The sequence below is a fragment of the Solea senegalensis genome, linkage group LG14 (genome assembly GCF_019176455.1).
Source record: "Solea senegalensis isolate Sse05_10M linkage group LG14, IFAPA_SoseM_1, whole genome shotgun sequence".
NCBI classification, from domain to species: domain Eukaryota; kingdom Metazoa; phylum Chordata; class Actinopteri; order Pleuronectiformes; family Soleidae; genus Solea; species Solea senegalensis.
The window spans coordinates 20,212,040-20,223,368 of record NC_058034.1 but is presented as its reverse complement, the minus strand read 5'-3'; the positions used below and the strand labels follow the sequence as shown (position 1 = coordinate 20,223,368).

At 40.4% G+C, this 11,329-nt stretch overlaps 1 protein-coding gene across 1 annotated transcript; it reads left to right on the top strand.

Annotated features, from left to right (window-relative positions):
- The first annotated feature begins 9,079 nt into the window (after positions 1-9,079).
- Positions 9,080-11,033, top strand: LOC122781090 (keratin-associated protein 9-7-like). Its single transcript, XM_044044596.1, has 5 exons — positions 9,080-9,255; positions 9,413-9,514; positions 9,607-9,774; positions 9,873-9,989; positions 10,264-11,033. Exons 1-5 carry the CDS (start codon positions 9,207-9,209, stop codon positions 10,605-10,607), a joined length of 780 nt encoding a protein of 259 aa, XP_043900531.1. The 5' UTR covers positions 9,080-9,206; the 3' UTR covers positions 10,608-11,033.
- The last annotated feature ends 296 nt before the right edge of the window (positions 11,034-11,329 follow it).

Here is an 11,329-nt window from a genome sequence, read left to right as displayed (position 1 = left end):
TCTTTTGCTGTTTTATTTCATTCATCCTTGAGCATAACATGTAAAGAGAGCTCAGCATCTCCATCTCTAAAAACTTGTTATCGGTTATCTTGTCATCATTCTAACAGGGCGAAGGATATGGCCTACCCGTTGATGATGGCTTATAAAAGAATGTCCTTTTTATGCGTCACACTTATTTGTCGCTGTTAATCATTGGAATGTTGTGAAGCTGCCAACTCGCCTTTACGTAATTCACTGATGGCGTCTGCCTGCAACAGCAATGAGAGAATTAAAGTCAGAAAAAATACATTATGATAGAAAACAATAAAACCACTCAAGATGAAATCAACTTTAATGACTGGAATGGATTTTGGTTCTTCTTCTGTAAATCAGTTAGAAACACTGAGATTAGATTAGATTAGATACAGACATTCAGTGCAGATAGTAACCGAAGAACTACCGAGTTACTCCAATACAAATTGTTTAGCTGAACTGACACATGCAAAATGCAATGATCTCTGACAATGATTGTTTGACACAATACTTGGTCGTATTGTCTTTTGTTTGTTGACAGCAATCACTTAATGGAGCTAATATAACTATGAAATGTGCCAAATGTTATAAGATTATCAGGGTCATTTGATGGGCTTCCTTTCTTTCTTTTTGTTTTACTCCCACCAAGCTTCATGAAAATGCTTTCAAAACGTAGGAGCAATTGATCAGTCAAAACAGTCTGTGATGGTACACAGTCATCCAAGTTATTGTATCTGAACAATGGGCAACTGTTGGACCTGTCAGGTGTCCATAATAAAGAAAAAGGGAACAAGTAAAATAATAAGATGTATAAAACAACTATATACCAAATGTAAATAGAATGAAGATAAAAAGGATGATCAATTTCATACCAGCGATACAGACAATTGAATGGTGCAGCTAAATTTTCTTTTAACACTTTAAAAGGGCCCTTGTTGTAATACTTTAAAGATGTCAACCCTAGAGTGTCATTGTAGGCTATAACAACACTTTTTACTTTTACATTTTTACAAAAGCTTCGTGGAACGGATTCTTAACTTAATCTAAATAAAAGTTAACAAAGTTGTTGTACTTGGACGGATGTGTTTTCATAGATTATAATTAAGATCCTGTGCAGGATCAAAGTGGCTGAGTTCTGAAAGGTAAAGATCAGCTTCATGTGGTCACTGATTACAATGGCATTTAGTGGGAGGCAGAAAATAAGCAGTGAACTCTCATGTAACTGCAGTTTGAATAGCTAGGACATAAAGATTGGCAACAAAATCATACAATGCTAATTTGTTATTATAAAACAGTATCTAGTTAAAGGATTGGATTCCTGTAATTGCTTGCATCTTAATATAGGTACTTTTAGGTAAGGAAGGTTTGGGTTTGTTTGCTCAGAAAGTCCGATTCGTTTGGGGGGGTGTGAATGCGCAACTGAACTCTGATCCGAACCAAAGAAGCAAACTCTGGTCTGCCTGAAACGTAGGTCTAATAGCTAATATGTGTCGTATGTTCACATAAAACAAAATAAACAACCCAAGACTGATGGGATTTGATGCAGCTTCATGTTTTGCTCTGATGTGGAGGATGTGAAAAGTTGTCCTGTATTAACCAATAGATGAGCGAATTTTCTTCTTCATTTTTTGTCTCGTCTTCTCCTTCAGTACTTCTTGATGCAGGTCAGGCGGGGAGGTTATTAAAAGGTTAGGGGTGAATACAACTTTGGAAGGGTTCATGACATTTTAATGTGCTTGCTTGTGCAGGAGACGCAAGATGTTTTGTACACTCTCTCTAAAAACCTTTTCAACACACGGACAGTTGCATATGATACAAAATATGTTTCAGCATGTGATAATGTTTTAGCGGTTTGGAAAAGAACTTTGCAAAGTGTGCCAAACTGTTTAGGGTTTTGCCAAAAGAGTGGGCAAGTTAGTCAGTCAGTCAGTCATCATCTAACCGCTTTATCCTCCACCAGAGGGTAGCGGGGGGTGCTGTGCCAATCTCAGCTACATCGGGCGATAGGCGGGGTACACCCTGGACAGTTCGCCAGTCCATCGCAGGGCCACATACAGCTAGAGACAAACAACCATTTACACTCACACTCACTCCTACGGTCAGTTTAGAGTGTCCAATTTACCTAAACCCCACATTGCATGTTTTTGGACCGTGGGAGGAAGCCGGAGAACCCGGAGAGAACCCACGCACACATGGGGAGAACATGCAAACTCCATGCAGAAAGGCCCTTGTTCCAACCGGGGCTCGAACCCGGGTCTTCTCGCTGCAAGGCGAGAGTGCTAACCACTACACCACCGTGTGCCCCGTGGGCAAGTCAATAAATGTTTATTCCACTGACCTTTTGGCACGGAGAATGTGACTTAGTGTTCCAGCAATAGTGTGAAAACAATCTCAGTCATACATGTCCAGCCGCTCTATTTTTACATTTATAATAGGGCTCATAAAAATAAAACCACCCCTTTGATTCATTACGTAGGTTGTACATCTCCCTCTCTCACACACAGATGCAAACATTGTTCTCAGTCAATGTCAATGTCAGTCAATTCTATTTCTGTTCTACAGTGCTACACCTCACAGTCTTTTATTAAAGGGAATTAATTATAGGCTGTAAGAACATCAGTGATGTTTTTATTATCTTCTTTTCCAGTCCAGTATCTGACTACATTAAGTCTCTATGTTCCCTTGTATGTAATTTAAAGTGGAATAAAGTATAAACTATAACCCTTTTGTCTTATTGTATCCCAGTTATGGTCCAGGCCACTGCACTACAACGTGCTGCCTTATTCTACCTAGCCTATCAACATCTTCCCATCTTATCTTTTAACCCTTGTCCAAAGAATTATATTTCAATAACTTCCGTAGCCATCTGAAACTACATGACTGTGCTTTACCATGAGAAACAGGTGGATTTCACCCAGCCAAATCAACAGAGATCACAGAAAGTGGTTTTCGTGTAATTTGACCAATCAGTGGAAGCCTGTGAAACTTCAGTGAAGTTCCAGAAGGCAAAAAGTAAGGTCATACGGCTCAGTTCTCTCCTGCATCTACAGTAGTATCTCAAAAACGAAAGATGGGGGTTAAAACATACAGGACAGCTGTCACCGAGGATCAGGATTGGGAAACATTGTTCTAAAATGCTCTATAGTGCTCAAAAACAATGTTCCTATCACTTTATTTATGTTTTTCTTGTGTATTCTTTTACTCTTTTACAGTCTGATAGTTTTGTTTTTGTTTTGTTTTTCAACCACAGACATACAAGAAACCTAGTACCTTCATGGACCTTGATTTTCTACATGAAATTAAAGAAATTTGATATATGTAAAACGTTATGGCCTCAAATAGGGTTGACATTTTTAATGTACTGCATTTCAACAAGTGAAAGAAAGAATAGCTGCAGCAGTTCATGCTTTTTTATCTTTATTCCAAAAGGTTGGCCTGAGCAGCAGGTTTAACATATATGGACGAAATCTGGTCCACGCGTTCATAAGGTCGGGACGGTCAAGAAAATCTGGCACCCCATGCTCTAAAACCTACAGGAGAGCCGCCATCTTGGATTGGACGTTCACTAATTGGCGATTTTGGCGAAACAGACTCTTTTGACTAATCAATTGCTCCTACATTTTGAACCCATTTTCATGAAGCTTGCTTGGGAGAAAGAAAAAAAAGGAAGTCCCTGAAACGGAAAACACTGTGAAATAATAAGATGTATAAAACAACTACATACCAAATGTAAATAGAATGAAGATAAAAAGGATGATCAATTTCATACCAGCTATACAGACAATTGAATGGTGCAGCTAAATTTTCTTTTAACACTTTAAAAGGGCCCTTGTTGTAATACTTTAAAGATGTCAACCCTAGAGTGTCATTGTAGGCTACTAAACTTGTGTGTAATTCCCTGTTGTTTAGTTGAGATGTTTAACATATATTTTAATTTTATTATCAAACTTCTTACGCTTTAGACCTGTGCTCATTTTTTTAAATAATTTAATATTTTTACTTTTTTTGTATTAGCCTTTTTAGCACGCAATGTCAACCATGTACCTTTTTTTTTTTTTTAACAGTATTTTTTTTCAAATTTTCATTCTTATTTTATCTAACTCTTTACTCTTTTGCTCCTGCTTCGATGTGAATCCCCCCCCCCACCAATCAATACACCATCAGTAAAGGTACATTTTATCTTGTTTGCACGTCCGTCTTATTTGTTTCACAGTGAATACATTGCACATTTTAGTGACTTTATCTGCGGACATGTCGCTATGCTGTTTGCCTGAAGGTGACATCACTCCCATCTTAAATACATTTGAGCATTTAATTATTGTATTAGATCCAGGAAACATTTAATGGAAATCTGGGCAGTGCAGGTTAACAGATCTCAAGATTAAAAAAAGATTTTTGGTTTTTTTAAAGTTATTTGTGTCTGTGCTATGTGTTGAACTCTTTGTCAAAGCTCTATTGTTGAATGATTGTTCCGAGCAGACTGTTTAATTTTGTTTTTGTTTCATTGTGAACTAAACTGGTATCTGCCCTTATGTAATATGCACACTGTGATTCCTTAACAAGGGAATGTCTTGTTCATTTGCACAAAACAGAATCGCGTTGTGAGCAATAATAATTAGATTTTTATATTCGATTAGATTAGATTCATCTCTATTATGATTGAAAAGTTAGCATCCGGTCCGAAGTGCAAAACATGGTATATACAAATCAATAAATAAGTTTATGGTACAGGTTCATTAGCAGCAGATAAGTGCGCGTACATTGTAAAAAGAGTATATACACATAACAGATGAAATATACAATGAATGTGCAGTAGTTTTTTTTGTTTGCTTGTTTTTTTTCAATGTAAATGAATTATTGTACAATATCCAGTCCCTAAGGAGCTGTAAAATATGGAATGAAACACTTTCTGGTCATTCTTCCTTCTGCCATCGGATCCGTTTGCATACGCATGGCTCAGAGTTTCCATGAAGGATGGCACATTTCCCATTGAACCCAAGTACATAGTCACAAATGAATGTCACTTCTGAACTGAATGACCAGGATTACCTACAGTATTTATTTGAAAGAATATTCGTATGACTCCCAAAAGGCAAACACTGTAAAAGAGCATCTCACACAGCAGCAGACGAACAACAGAGATGCTCTTTGTGTGAAGGAGCAGTTGTCACACACTGCGGACCCAACCTGACAGCCATTGTGGAAAATAAATGCTCACATTTTGTTTTCTTTTACCGACTCTATTGTCCTGCTGTGTCCTGAATCATTGTTTAGTGTCAGTCAACAGAGTATATACAGTTGACAGACGTCAGCTAGGATGGGCCAGAGTTATTGTGCTGTCTTGTTGTTTGCTGAAACATTGCCACACCTTCTGTTATTGAACTGGCAACAGAAGATGAAAATCTATTTTTACGGGGGTAGTTGGGGTGAATTTCTCACAGAGACATTTTATGGTGTATCATAAAAGACATAATGGATTGGCTGATTCATAAGTTACTTGTCTGTTGTATGTTTTTTACCACTGCAGCATGGGTCTAGGGCCCAAGACAAATTTCCCACTTGTGGGACAATAAAGTTAATCTTAATCTTAAACTTATTTTAGGTGTTGGTAACTGAAGTTATTTCATCCATATTTAGAGAGAGAGTATATATATATATTTTGAAAAAGTAGCACAGATGTGATTTTGGCTTTGAGAGTGCTGATGGAGAAATATAGAGAAGGCCAGAAGGAGATACACTGTGTCCTTGTGGATCTAAAGAAAGCATAGGATCAATGCCAAGAGAGGAACTGTGGTATTGTGTGAGTAAGTTGGGAGTGGCAGACATGTGAGGACAGTGACACAGTGGAGAGGTGTGCAGTTGGAGTGAAGGATGGGTTCAAGGTGATGTTTCAGTGGCGCCGGCAGGATCACAATACCCGGCTGAGTCGGTCCGACTGTGTGCCAGTAAGGCTCACTACCAGAACCGACCCCATAACATCAAATCCACACCCGGCTGCACCTGTTAATATTAGAACTGCGACCCATGCTGCATCCGCTATTAAAAACACACTCTTCAGTCACTGTAATAAAGTGCTTAATTTTAAATTGCACAGCATCTGCGCCGATGATTTGGGGGAAGCTGCGCAGCGCACATAAAGCATCAGATCAGACTTTCAAGGAGGCTTGACATTAGATGTAATGCTTTTATTTTGACAGAGTCAGATGCCCAGCTCCCTCCTGGTTCTGGATCAGGTGCAAGTGGGTTGCAGCTGAGGAGAGGGGAACCGGGTCGAGGCTCGGATGTGGAAATGTTTTTTTTTTCTGCTTGGTGAGCGGGGCCTAATCTCCACCCACCGGTGGGGCGGACATTCAGTTCACCAATGCACTCTCAAAATTTTTACTGCACGCGCACTGCCTGCACGTAGTTTTGTTTTGTACCAGTTTGATTAATTTTGTTGTGTTTGTTCTTATTTTACAGGCATCCCTGATTCCAGAGCTTCAACACCACAGCTCAAATGGCTTTTCCCATTTTTCTCCTAAGGGTTTTTGTGGAATCTTTCCTCACTCAGTGTGAGGGTCTAAGGACAGAGGGTGTCACTTGCTGTACAGACTGTAAAGCCCTTCAAGGCAAAAAAATCTTTTAGTGTTGGGATATATAAATAAAATTGATTTGACTTAGCTATAATTGACTCTGCTGTAGAGCTGTAATCAGGCCATAAAAGTTAGACCTGACAAGGCCTGAGCCCAACCGAATTGGCCCGAATTTGGCCCGAGCCCGACAAGTACATTTTGATTGACAGCCCGAACCCATTTACAGCCTGGTCATTATTCAAATGTGCACACACACACAGCTCTTCTGCCTTTTGTCAAGAATGAGTCATTTATACATTTACTTAGGCCACTTGGTAGTTGGAACAAATAAGTAAAATAAGTTCTCTGTTATTTTACATCTCAGCACTCTAGATAAGCCTAGAAGGAGTGGGTTTGACTCCGGAGAGCTCTGGGCCTCGACTCTCCGCATCTGGTGCCGTTTACGCACGACAGCTTGCTGAGGGGAGTGCAGGGCAATGGGCTGACAGTGGCGTTTCAGTTTCTCACACCAGAGACACACACACACACACACACACACACAATTAAGTGTTGGATACTTGTCTCGCTCAAGTTCTCGCTGTGCTTTATAGAACAGCTTCAGAAAGTCTAACAAAAAGCCCAGTGTGTCCGCTGCCACCTCAGCCTCAGCATCCACTTTCGCATCTTTCTTGCGCTAATCGAAATGCATCACCTGACTGCTCATTTACCACGAGCTGGAGTGCAAGCAGGAGCACAAGCCAGAACCCAGAAAAATTAAAATAACTTTTTTTAAGATTTTGGTTCTTGAGGTTTTTTGTGTGGTTTAAAGCAGTGGTTCTCAAATCTTTTATGCCTAGCACCACCTGAGAAATTATTGCCACCAATGTTAAAATACAGTGGTGTAAATAGGCCGAGCAAAGTCAGCTACGGACTTTTCACAGGAGGCAGATTTAGTGTTTAGTGTATTCCTGCAAGGTTTGCAGTTTCCTGAAGTCTACAGTCATTTTCTTTTGTCTTTGGTGTGTTTAGGAACAAGGTTCATCCTGTTGAACCACTCCAGAAAATGGTGCAAAACCGGCCCATGTTCTACCTCATCCTACTTCAGGAAACTGACAATATTATAAAGCTGAATCACCCTCAGAGTGGGTGAGGCCGGCGGCTTTGGCCAGTCGGGGTGAAAGGGAGAAATAGGTGGAGAAGGAAGAGAGGAGAGGTAGGGGAAGAGGAGAGAGATCAACGGGAGGCTTTTCTCTGACTTACTGGAACATCGTGGGGGATGAACTAGTTCTTCAGCATCCCTTTAATGTGTTGTTTCATGCAGTTGCACTGGTGTCATAAAGACTTGTTTAATGTGTGAGTCAATAGACTTGAATGTCCTTGACAAAAGGAACTCAGATGTTTTCTCACAGTGGATCTGTGAGAACATTCTTTTATAAGGCCCGACTAGAGTTCTCAATGGGCCTGAAAATTACAACCCGACCCGATCCAGCCCGCGGGTCTTTAAACCCGAACCCGACCCGGCCCTAAATACATTTTCCCATTGATCCAAGCGCGGTGCTTTATTTGCAGCGGAGCGGCTTCTGCTGCTGCTGCTGTTGACCCAGCACTCCTGGCTTGCATCATATGGGTCCTCCGGTACAGGCGGGACTTCAAATACTGTACATTTGCCATTTGGTCAGTGAGCAGCATCCGCAACTGCTTGAAGTTCGGCCACAGGAATGTTGCGGCTTTGGGGAGTGGTGCGCAAAACTGGTGCGCATGCCGTTGACGCACGGATGCGCTCTATGCAGTATCGTTGGCATTTTGCTGGCAGTGATATCTGAGCCGTTCTGCCCATAGCAGCAAAAGATGCAGAGTGGGATATTTGTCCCCCTCCAGGGCTCCAAAAATGACTCTAACATGCCCAAAGTGTCGGGGGTTACGCACGTAGCGGCGTCAGGTCTGCCCCTCTCCATCAAGCAGACAGCCAGATTTACTCTTCACCACACATGAACAGTGGTGATTCACAACAAACAACATATAATTTACAAACTGCAAGAAATGTGTTTTATGAGCAGAAAAATGAAACCCAAGGCCCGACCCGACCTGCCTCATTAGCAGATTTTTTGGACTGAACCAGGCTCAAATTGTTGGGCTGGCCCAACCCGTTGAGAACTCTAGGCCTGAACCAAAAGGTGGAATTGACCCTGTGAAAATGATTTATCAGTTCAATTATTTAATTATGAAGTTATTATAGGCTAAAATAAAAGTTCAGCGTGTCAAATGCTGAGTATTTTGGTGTTAAAAAGAAAAAAAAGTACTGGTTTTAGTTGATTCTCATAGAGTGAGATTGTGCGGGTTGGACTCAGTTCTCTTGTGTTTTAAAAGCTGTATCGATATTTAACAACAGACATTCACTGTCTCAAATGTCTTCAATGTTATATTAATATTTTTTGGCCACAAAGCCAAACAAAAAGGGTGTGCTGAGGAGTCGACACAATGTGTTTTTTCAAAAAGAGCTCAGAAGAGTCTGACATTAAAATAACAACACGCCCAATTGCTGAAGTTGTTTTCGTTTTATTCAAAGACCTATATAAGGAGCCTCCGTGTTAGTCAGCGCCCAGACAGACTCGTTTACGGTGTAGACCTGGCGTGTAGTTCGCGATGAAGCTGTTCCTTTCTTTGACTCTTATCTGGTCTTTCTCCAGCACAGGTAAAGCACAGGTTCATATTGATGCAATCACCCTTCAGCTGCTAAGACAAAATCTGATTTTAATCTCATTTAAAATAGTCACCAGTAACAATATTGTAATCTTGAAGACTCTGTTGTGTCGATGGATGTGATTCATATATTTCTCTTCACTTTACAGCTGGAGCACTTGTGTGTCAGACTTGCACAGATGACGATTGTACAAGCACAGTGCCACTAACATGTGACACAGAGACCATGTGTATAACTGCTGCCATAACAGGTACATTTTTCAACACGTCATTTGTAACTATTCATTGACAAACAAGTGTGCTTTGAAAAATATAATTAACAAACTGCATTTTGACTCTGCAGTGGTTTCATCGGGAACTCCTGGAACACAAATCTTCAAAGCATGTGCATCGTCCTCCCTGTGTCCAGTCACAAGCTCCCAGACATTTTCTGTTAACTTGGGTGTTTCAAGTGCACTTGCATCTGCTACGTGCTGCAACACAGATAACTGCAACTCAGCCACTCTATCTTGTAAGTACAGGTGGATGATTATCACATTTAATGCTAATAAGGAGAGAGATAATATTCTCAATTTGTCATAAACACAATGTCATTATTTTCTGTTTCAGTCCCCACTACTCCATCACCCAACGGCTTTCAGTGTTATGTATGTGACCCTAACACCTCTCTATGTACCACTTCAATCACATGTACTGGAACAGAGGATCGCTGCTTTCAAGCAAGCGGTGAGTCATCTTCTTATCTTTTACTCATTTTGTCATTTTGGCATCAATTTAGCTGTGTTCCCACAATGAACTGTCACGGTTGAAATTACTTTTACTTTTCTTTTCAGTTTGAGGCTGCTATGGGGTTTTTTTCAGCAAAGTTTCTTAGACTGATCGATTGTCGTAGCTTTAAATGGAAAAAGAAAAAATAATCAAGGCTATGACTTCCAATCTAATCAAATCTAAAATCCACAAATACAATTGTGAAATAATGGAAATGACTTTTCATCTTCAGTGTCAGATGGGGCCACCACTTCTCCTGCCTTTGGTTGTGCATCTACAAACATGTGTGCAGCATCTGCCAGCCTGGGGACACTACCTTTTATGAACGATGTTGGCAGTATAACCAGTGGACCTGCCTGTTGTGGAACTAATCTATGTAACACTCTCACAACAACAACTACTGCACCAACCACTACTACTGCACCTATCACAACTACTGCACCTACCACAACTACTGCACCTACCACACCTAATGACAACAACTGCTGCAACAACTGTTGCAACTGCTGCAACAACTGCTGTACTAACAACTGCTGCAAAAACTGCTGTACTAACAACTGCTGCAACAACTGCTGAACCAGCACCAAAAACTACTACCACTTCTTTCTTTTTTTCAAGCCCTGTTGCTGTCTTGAGTTGGTGTCTGTCTGAGCTGCTAATTCCATATTTAGTTAAAACACTCTGATTCGGGTTAAGACAGCACCAAAGCAATACTTACATCACTCAGACATGGGAAAAAAACCTTTTTCACAACTTTTATTGACACATTCCACCATTACAGTGTGTGATTTTGTGTATTTCAAATGAAGCTGAAGCTGTAACATTATACGCAGTCAAAAAACAAACAAAACAAAAGTACATGACTAACTGAAATATTAGCAATGCCAATGTGCTCGATTTCTGTAAAGTCAGTGCATTGCCTAAAATAAATCCAAGACACAACAGCAGAAGTGAAAGCTGTATCTAAAACATGTTACAGTGTCCCCCCAATTAAATCTAAATCCATTAAACAGTGACTGTTGTGTTGCTTTTGCTGCAATCTAAAACAGTTGCATTGCATTAAACCATCATTAAACCATATATATAGATAAACTTACCACACAAAGTAGGAAATTGGAAATGTGTTTATTTCTTTGCTGTGCCAATGCTTCTTGCCATTACACCTTATACTGCTGGAAAAGCCTGTTTATTTCTCTTTTAACTGGTGCCACATCAAGGAAAATCTGAGACTATACTTCCAGAATTGTGGGAGTGGAGAGGATGAATGGCCTGCCTGCAGTCCTGGCTTGGGCGTTCTG

What these genes read in the sequence shown, in the direction of transcription:
- LOC122781090 (XM_044044596.1), top strand. Translation starts at nt 9,207, where the DNA reads ATGAAGCTGTTCCTTTCTTTGACTCTTATCTGGTCTTTCTCCAGCACA. An exon ending in CTGGTCTTTCTCCAGCACAG is followed by an intron (nt 9,256 to 9,412) that starts GTAAAGCACAGG and finishes TTCACTTTACAG; the next exon opens with CTGGAGCACTTGTGTGTCAG. An exon ending in CAACTCAGCCACTCTATCTT is followed by an intron (nt 9,775 to 9,872) that starts GTAAGTACAGGT and finishes TTTCTGTTTCAG; the next exon opens with TCCCCACTACTCCATCACCC.